The sequence below is a fragment of the Branchiostoma floridae genome, unplaced genomic scaffold (assembly GCF_000003815.2).
Source record: "Branchiostoma floridae strain S238N-H82 unplaced genomic scaffold, Bfl_VNyyK Sc7u5tJ_1319, whole genome shotgun sequence".
Lineage (NCBI taxonomy): Eukaryota > Metazoa > Chordata > Leptocardii > Amphioxiformes > Branchiostomatidae > Branchiostoma > Branchiostoma floridae.
This window is the reverse complement of record NW_023365697.1, coordinates 720-9478: the sequence shown is the minus strand read 5'-3', so window position 1 is coordinate 9478 and position 8759 is coordinate 720. Positions and strand designations below refer to the sequence as shown.

The following is an 8759-nucleotide window of genomic DNA, read 5'->3' as shown; positions in this document are numbered from 1 at the left end:
CTTCATTTTAGAGTGATGAATGGATAAAGAAGCAGGTGTGCATTTAAACCGTTAAAAATAAGGTTAAAGTTTTAATAAAAGATAATACAATAGCTTTTCGTTTTAGTCCGTTTGTAAATATTATGCTTACATTTTGCGTTTGCAGGTCAGCTTGCAGATCAGGCACCATGTTTTCTTGATTCCCAGAGTAATACTACCCAAAATAATTACTGCGGGTTGTGATTTTTAAGTGGGGCACTGGAATGGTGTTGTCCTGTCAATGGCCACTAGTCGCTCAAAAGCATTGTATGCATACAGGAAAAGGTTGTAAGCTGTGAGTTGTGTTGTTGTTGACATGTTGTTTGTGCGTTGACATACCCGGTGTACGCCCTGAGAGGTTTCTTGCTCTCCATCATTTTATGAAAGTAGCCAAAAAGGTATGTTTAAGAGTACATTTTTTTAACTTAGTTTGTTTAAAAAAACTGTGGAGGAGATCTTCCTTGCCATCATACTGAAGTCGACAACTACAGTATATCCCCATGGATGGCTGTAGTACACCACACTGTCTCGTACTTCATCCGTTGCAGGATCAATGTATCTTCTTCTCTTGCTGTCCCCTAGTCTCCCTCTCCTGGGTTTCTTTTGTCCCAGTCATTGTAATAATTACAGCATGGATCCCGAACGGAGGACAGAAGGTGTTTTGGAAAGTTTTGTCGTTCTGTAATGCCTAATAAATGTTTGTCGTCCACTTTTTTGGGGGTGTTTTTTCATGTAGTCGGGCCATGTCGGGTAGGGGATGGGGCGGTATGATACTCCACCCTGACGTTTCGAAGTCATGTGGTGTTCTGGCAGTACTCTCTGTAGTGGTGGGTGTGGCAGCAGGTATTAATTTGCCGTGTGTAACTATACATACTTGTCTATTTTTTCGGCCTTTTTTGCGTAACAAGTCCATAAAATGTACCCTCTGAGTACACGGCCACAATTCTCGGGCTGGTTTGGAAAACTCCTGGAGATGTTGTCGTCTCCCCTTTCTCCTCATCAGTTTAATTGCCTTCTTCGTCATCAGTACCCAAGTTTGACACTTTTACGATGTCCTGTATCTGCTGTGGATGCAGTAGTTTGCCCTCTCCACTAGTCTCCAGTCTTGCAAAAGCAAAGATCCTATCTGACATTACTATAAGCACACATGCTCTCAACACTGCAGTTTTGCATGGGTGATTTTAGGTATAAAACAAGATAACATATTCGATATGTCTTATGCCAGCTGTTTAACATCAGTACATTTGTTTTGAATGTCGAGCAGGTGTGCACTCTGATTCGATGCCACGTTGTTGATATAAGACAGAGAAAAGTAGTTTGCGATATCGTATAGAATACGTTCTTGTTCCAAGCAACAACATTGAAAACATTAAGTTTATGTTTTTTACGTGTTTCCATGGCAATGACTTTCTAACAGGCTTATTTTGCCAAATTTACCAATTTCATCTGAAGATATGAGATTTCATGATTTTATTGCTAGACCAAACTTGTTCATCTATACCTTTAACATCCTGTGTAATTCTAAGTTACATTTATGATTAAATATTCTTCATTTACGTCATGTGTAAAAATGGAAGACTCCGGACAATGTCATTAGCAACCGTTACAGAGCAACAGAACTTGATAAACTGCATATTAAAAAGTAGATAGTGATTATTCAAAACATACTTTACACTCTACTTAATCTAACTTTCCTTTACAACACATTTCCAAGAATCACCTCTAAAACAATGCCTTGCTCTTTACTTTACATATATTTTACCTTACCTTAAAGCCTTGCTTGAAACACATTACTTAAACCTTATACTTAACCTAACATATACACAACTTAAACACCTTCAGGGTTCTCCCCAGGAATTTATAACAGAATGGAGGAGGGTGCGCAGCACCCTAATGCGGCGCGCGAAGCGCCAACCCCCCCGCCTCCTGGGGTAGAAGCTCTTGCATTTTACCTTTTTTCAAGTACAAATGGAGGCCATTTCCTCGGAGTTAGCTTCACAACTACAGTTTCTACAAGGGAAGAATAATCCAAGTCCAATCTTTCAAATCACACTCAAAAATAATGTTTATTGCAACAAATATCGGATAAACTTGACATGTCATGACATATCACAATTACAAGTCATGTCACAGATAAGTTATCTACTTACTGACTTACTAATCATGGTTGAAAATAGTCTTCTGGATAAAAAATAAAAGGGATACAAAAGAAAAATGTACTGTCTACTGTACTGTCTACAAATGATAACTTCTTGAGTACTATCTACTAAGTACACATGTATTTCACATCAGTGAAAAATATAACTTCAAGTTCTTACAATAGAATTGCAGGGATGTACCAATCCTTAACACAGTCTTTGATTGGTCTTGCACTACGTTACAGCATTGATTGCAATGAATATGGACATCATAACATTAATGGGGCTACACACTGATCCTGCGGTTTTTCAGCCCAGCCCACTTGGTCACCGCCCTAGCAAAGTCAAAGTCATTGACGTGCGGTCCGTCAATGCTGATGGTCAGGAGGTCATTCAGCACCGCGTTGCTGAGACGGCTCCGCAGCCTTGTCTTTATCCTCTTCAGTGTGCTGAAGGACCTCTCACTGTCAGCAGTGCTGACTGGAATGACCATCAACACTGATGCCAGCAACCTCATGTTGGGATACAACAGTGCCAGGGTGGCATCAGTCAGAAGGGATCTGACCAGCTGCTCCTGTGACAAGTGGCCCTTGCCCCGCCTCATGTACGTTCGCAGGCTTAACCACTCATCATCAAGAGCAACATGGTCAACAATCCCATTGACCGCACCACCATGTTGTGTTGCGAGACACTGAACCTCGGCACAGCCATACTCCTCATTCATGGGGTCATCAGGCACCAGGGATGGGTCCAGTATGGACAAAGCTGGACAGCAGCTGGGTGGAGGCCAAACGATCCTGCAGGTTCTTCAGCAGGTGGTCGATGAAGGGTTCCCTCAAGGTCCTTTTTCTACACTAAACCTAACTTAAACACCTTACCCTGTACTAAACCACTACAATGCAACTTCAACACTTAAGTTAACTAAACACATTATATAAAAAAGACTTCATGTTCTTCCCATCATCTAAAATCATCTATACTTAACTGAACTCATAATTGTACTTAACTTAACTCATAATTAAACACAAAATCATCTATACTCAACTTAACTCTCCCACCCCAACATTAGTCTAACTAGTTTCAGTCCCAACTACTCCTCTTCTGTTCCCGAGCCCGAGCTCTCTGGCTCACTGCATAAGCTTCCCTCGCTTTCCTCCTCCACCTCCCCCTCTCCATCTTCGTTTTCCACGGGCTGGTCTTCTTCCTGCTCGTTGTCTTCCTGCACTTTTCCATACTCACCCATCCATCGTCAACCTCAGGTGTGCACATCGGCGGCGCGTCCTGATGGCCGCCGCCTGTCTGTGAAGTCCATGTCCTTTCTTTTTCTCTCCTTGTTGGAGGAAGGGACCGTGTTGTTCCTCCGAATTTGGTCCAAGACTGCCTGGCACCTTTAATAGGACCATGTAGGTCAGTCTTGATGCCCGCCACTGCGCCGGCAAGTTTGCTTAACGTAGACGACGGTCTCGTCTTCCTCGTCACTGTCTTCGCGTCTGACATGTAGATTGGTCCTGAGTGTTGGAAGAACTCATAATTCTCCTCATTGAGCACATCAAGCGCGACACGCAGCCTGGACTTGAACAGCTGAATAGTACCCCCAAAAAAAGTAATGTTAAGGAAGGAGGACATATTGTCCGTAAGACTAGGCTGTAATTATTTTACTATGGTTTTTCTAATACCTGCTAATGTTACCAACTGTATGGTAATCTCCAAACTCCGATTTGTCGGTACCTATGAAGAAGCCTACGCCAACCAGCATTTTGAACACCAAGGAACATGCCGCTCCTGCAGGTTCGTAATCGGGCAACGCTTGTTCCTCTCTTGCTCATCACCTTGAATCATTAGCTGTGCTGCTATTATCTATATACAAAGACGCAGGGACCCCCACTTATCTAATGTTGCAGTTTAACGCAAAGTCACTCCACCTCCAGCGAATTACAATTGTCGATGACGTATACCATACACCACCCCCCTCCCCCACTGGAAAACCAACAATGGTTCGCTTCCTTCTGTGATGAACAATTGGCCGTTAGACGTAACCACTCTAAGACTTATAATCACACTTTTAGCTTGAAAGAGCCCCCTGCGACATATCTCGTAAGTACAGTCACTGAATTAAGATTGAAAGGGCAGTCTTTTATCTACAAATTTAAATAACTTAATCATGGCAAAGGCGCGGCTTTGAGGGTTCAACCGTCCAGTCAATAATGTCTAGTATCCGTCTTTTATTCCTGTTTGATTTTGTTATGCTATTTCCGCAATAAATGTGCAACCCTCGACTTAAATAACAGCTCTTATTATTAACTTCGAATAAGATTTTACGTCTACTCGGGTCCTGGATTTTAACATTAATTCTACGACCTTTTGCAGCCTTCTAGTGTATCCAATTATTGCAATTCATTAACATCGCACCCCAAACCCGTAAAAATTGTTTCTTTCAAGTTTCAACAAACATATCAGGCCCTTTAAAATAATTTAGAATTCTAATACATTGTACCAGCATCAACTCACGGTTTCAGCTCTTTAAAAAAATCAGCGCTCTTCCTCTAATTACTTCTTATTATCCTTGCAGCGAGACTTGACCCAGTGAACTTTTTATCCACAACGTTTACAAGTAGCCTCTGGCTGAGGCTACCTCGTAGAGAAATTGAATACACTACCAGACGATCGTGTAGCGTCTTGAGCTTCTACTTGGGCGGTCCGGAAGACTCTGCCTCATGTTGACAGTAATCCACAGCTTTTATAAATGCATGCATGCTCCTATTGATTCTCTGCCACACTGAATCCTCCTAAATTATATAAAAAATAGAATCAACACACTGAAAAATTTCTCCTCTACCAGGGGTCGAAACCGCTGTAAGATGGCTGCGTTTTTGTCTGGCCTGGCGTGGTTCTGATGCTTAGCCGTAACCGCCATGGTCTCGAGCAACCCGTTGGCTCTTCTGCCGTCGAACGCTGCAGCCGGCCGTGATCCCAACTGGATAAACTCCTACCTGATGCCGTCCACAGAAGTTCTGCTTCTTGGAGGCTAACAATCAGAAAACGCCAACAAATTAGCTGGTGTGTTACGCCGAAGGGCGGTCATATCGGCTATATAGGTACAGAATCAGCGACCGAGTACAAATAGAAATGGCTAGCAAAATGTATTATGAGCCCTAAAAAGGCCTCAGAGAGCCTGCTATGGAGGCTAATTTACTTGGTTACCGCCTTATAACAACCTCGAAAAACGAACAGAAGGTACGACTCAAGAGAAACGACGTCAGCTAAAACTTTTATTCTCTTCTCCTGTCAACATTCATTGTGAGGGCTAGGTCAACATGTATCATTGTATTTACATTTGCTTTCTTCTAAACCTTTTAATGGAAAAGTAACAAAGCTTTATTCTCCTCTCCTGTCAACATTCATTGTGAGGGCTAGGTCAACATGTATCATTGTATTTACATTTGCTTTCTTCTAAACCTTTATATAATATAGATACAGATACAGAATCAGCGACGGAGTACAAATAGAAATGGCCAGCAAAATTGTATTATGGTATTATGAGCCCAAAAAAGGCCCCAGAAGGTACGACTCAAGAGAAACGACGTCAGCTCAAATTTTTATTCTCTTCTGAATATTCTCTTCTAGTCCTCCTGTCAACATTCATTGTGAGGGCTAGGTCAACATGTATCATTTTATTTACATTTGCTTTCTTCTAAACCTTTTAATGGAAAAGTAACAAAGTTTTATTCTCCTCTCCTGCCAGCATCCATTGTGAGGGCTAGGTGAACATGTATCATTGTATTTACATTTGCTTTCTTTTAAACCTTTTAATGGAAAATTAACAACGTTTTGTTCTTCTCTTCTACCAATATTCATTGTGAGGGATGGGCGAATATGCATGTATCATCGTAGTCACATCTGTTTTCTTTCGAACCTTTTAATGGAAACGCAACAAAGCTTTATTCTCCTCTCCTGCCAACATCCATTGTGAGGTCAGGTGAACATGTATCACCATAGTCACATTTGCTTTCTCTTGAACCTTTTTAATGGAAACGTAACCAAGTTTTATTCTTCTCCCCTGCCAATATTCATTGTGAGGGCTATGTGAATATGTATCATCGCAGTCATATTTGCATTCTTCTGAAACTTGAAAAAACGTCTTGACGTCTTATGCTGTGTATGTGGCTCCTTCGCTGAACGCAGTGTAGAACTGTTAGGCCTTTTGTCTGGGGTCAGTGACAAGCTTCCCATTCGACATTAGGGCAGGTACGCTGGTGGTGGTGGAGCGCTGGTGCTTCACGTAGGTCCAGAATCTTTTCAGGCTAGGTCTGGGGCTCTCTTCTGAGCTGGCGGGAGAGAACAGGTACCGTGTTCGGTGTATCTCCATTAGGAGCGCCGCATCTGCTTCCAGATCTCTCTCTTCCTTTTTTTTTTACTTCCTTCTGCATGTTCAGGCTTCTTCATCTTCCTGTAAAGCCTGTCACGCTTTCAAATGCGACGATGGATGCATGAGGTCAAACAGGGAAGAGATTCTTCTCGTCTAGGTTTCATAGTCGGAATGTGATTGACCATGCTACCTTTCAGTGCCAATTGCAACTTGAACTTCTGCCACAGTTCTTCTGTCGACATGTGTTCCAAGTCTGAAGTTCTGCTGTAGTGTCTCCATGTCCTGTTTCATGGCTTTCCAGTTGGCGCGTCCGTAGGGGATGATGGGACGGTTGGCATTCTGCAGTACTTCCGGCTTGGTCTTCCACTCGAAGCACACGATGTTGTGGTCGAAGATACCGGGGATGATTTCAACACGGGGGATGAGGGATGGAGACTTTGTGAGGACTAAGTCTAATGTATTTTACCGGCGTGTAGGATCCTGTACTATATGGTCTAGACCTGTATCGTATAGAAGGTAGACAAACTGTTGCTGAAGTGTCGTATGAACGGGGTTTGGTTTCAGCGTCATGGTTTCTCAGTTCCACTGTCTGACGACGTCTGAAGACGACGTCTGGTCTGCAACAAAGAGATCTAAAGTAAAGTTAACGACATGTCAAAACTACGTACTAGGCTACTTGTCTTTGAATCATTGCCACAGGGAGACGATGTTCTCTACTGAAGCATCAAATCAGGACAGTTCTATGAAACTAAGTTTAACGTCTATACCGTAGGGATGGAAGGCCCGACTATGGAATGGAGGGGGGCTCTTTGCCGGGCAGAATTTTGCAAAGTGCCTGAAGCCTCGGCACCTCTTACTTCAAGAAGTCTAGAGCAAGCGGAGGGTCTAGATGGGACCGAGAAATGCCGTAGCCGGACGGGCCTGCTGCTGGTGCTGGCAGATGTGGTGTGGCCTTGAAGGTGCAGATCGCTTGCGCCTTCTTCCACTTTGCCGCTGTGTCTTCCACCGCCGCCTGCTCCGCGTCGCCGGTATAACTCACCACCAAAGCCTGGTAATCGCCTGGCCCAACCTCCACTTGAAAGGAGAACAAAGAGGCGACGTAAATCCATTTTTGGGCTTATGGATGACCAAATCTTGTTTCGGATTCGGCCAGGGATCTTAACAGGCTGGCCATGGTTCCTGTACAACGACAATAACCAGGACGAGATTTAAACAATCCAATGAAAGAGATTATATACGGATATGCAGATTAAGATGTATGATGTTTCAAATGGGTGTCGAGAATGCTTTCAAATATCCTGAAGTCATCCTTACAAACATTAATCTAAAACTGAAAACAGTCACCTATGCGCCTTCGTCCAAAAAGAAAAGAAACTTTCCATAAATTAACCCAGAGCAAAAAAAAAAATCCACAATGCATTATCACATGTACATAGAACGGTTCATTTTTACTTTCTATTTAATTTGTTGACTTTCTACCGATATACTATGAATCATATTCAAAATGTGGTGTAATGTATTAATGTCCATGCCAGCATGAAAAGTAAAGTTACTAGAAAATGTGAGTCTAAAGCTTGCACAATCTTCCTATCTGCTCTCATATACTCTAAACTAATGCAATCAACATCTCTGCTGTGAGAGACATTATCCGTATACTTACACATTCATCCAAATGAACTTCAACACTGGCTTAAAACATGTGATGCTGCCATGGCAAGAACCCCAAAGGGCTATTGTAGTACACTTTGAGATAGACTCCCATTTTTTTTTCTCTTCTGTGTTTGGCACGTTCACCTCGCGCACACTGTGCGTCTCATGAAGCATCCCAGCCTGCCTCCAGGCTCCTGGACAACTTCTCCGTCTGGCCCCTCTACATCCAGCTCCCCGTTCTGTAGGCCAGGGTACCTCTCTCTCATGAGGATATGCAAACACATAGCAGCGCTGAATTTTCGCTGCACTACTTTTGGTTTCTGGTGCATGGTGGTCAGCAAACACTTCCACCGGTTTGCCAATGAGGGAAATGCGTTTTCCACAGCGCAATTTTAACCACGGGACAGGCGGTAGTTGAAGATCCTTACCTCATCTGGCTTGTCTCGGCAGTAAAACGGTTTCATAATCCACTTCCTCAGGGGTAACATCTTTGGGCTCCGTGTCGGGACCCAGGCGCGTTACGAATACCTCGGTTGGCCTGGCCTTGGCCGTCGACAGGTAAGACGCATTGCTGCCCGTGCCGACTA

The 8759-nt window shown here is 43.2% G+C and overlaps 1 protein-coding gene across 1 annotated transcript; it reads right to left on the bottom strand.

Annotated features, from left to right (window-relative positions):
• Positions 1 to 2184: 2184 nt before the first annotated feature.
• On the bottom strand, positions 2185 to 3399 carry LOC118407347. The gene is made up of 2 exons (XM_035807811.1): positions 3248 to 3399; positions 2185 to 2932 (listed from the first exon to the last, which is right to left on the bottom strand). Exons 1-2 carry the CDS (start codon positions 3397 to 3399, stop codon positions 2443 to 2445), a joined length of 642 nt encoding a protein of 213 aa, XP_035663704.1. The 3' UTR covers positions 2185 to 2442.
• Positions 3400 to 8759: the final 5360 nt, after the last annotated feature.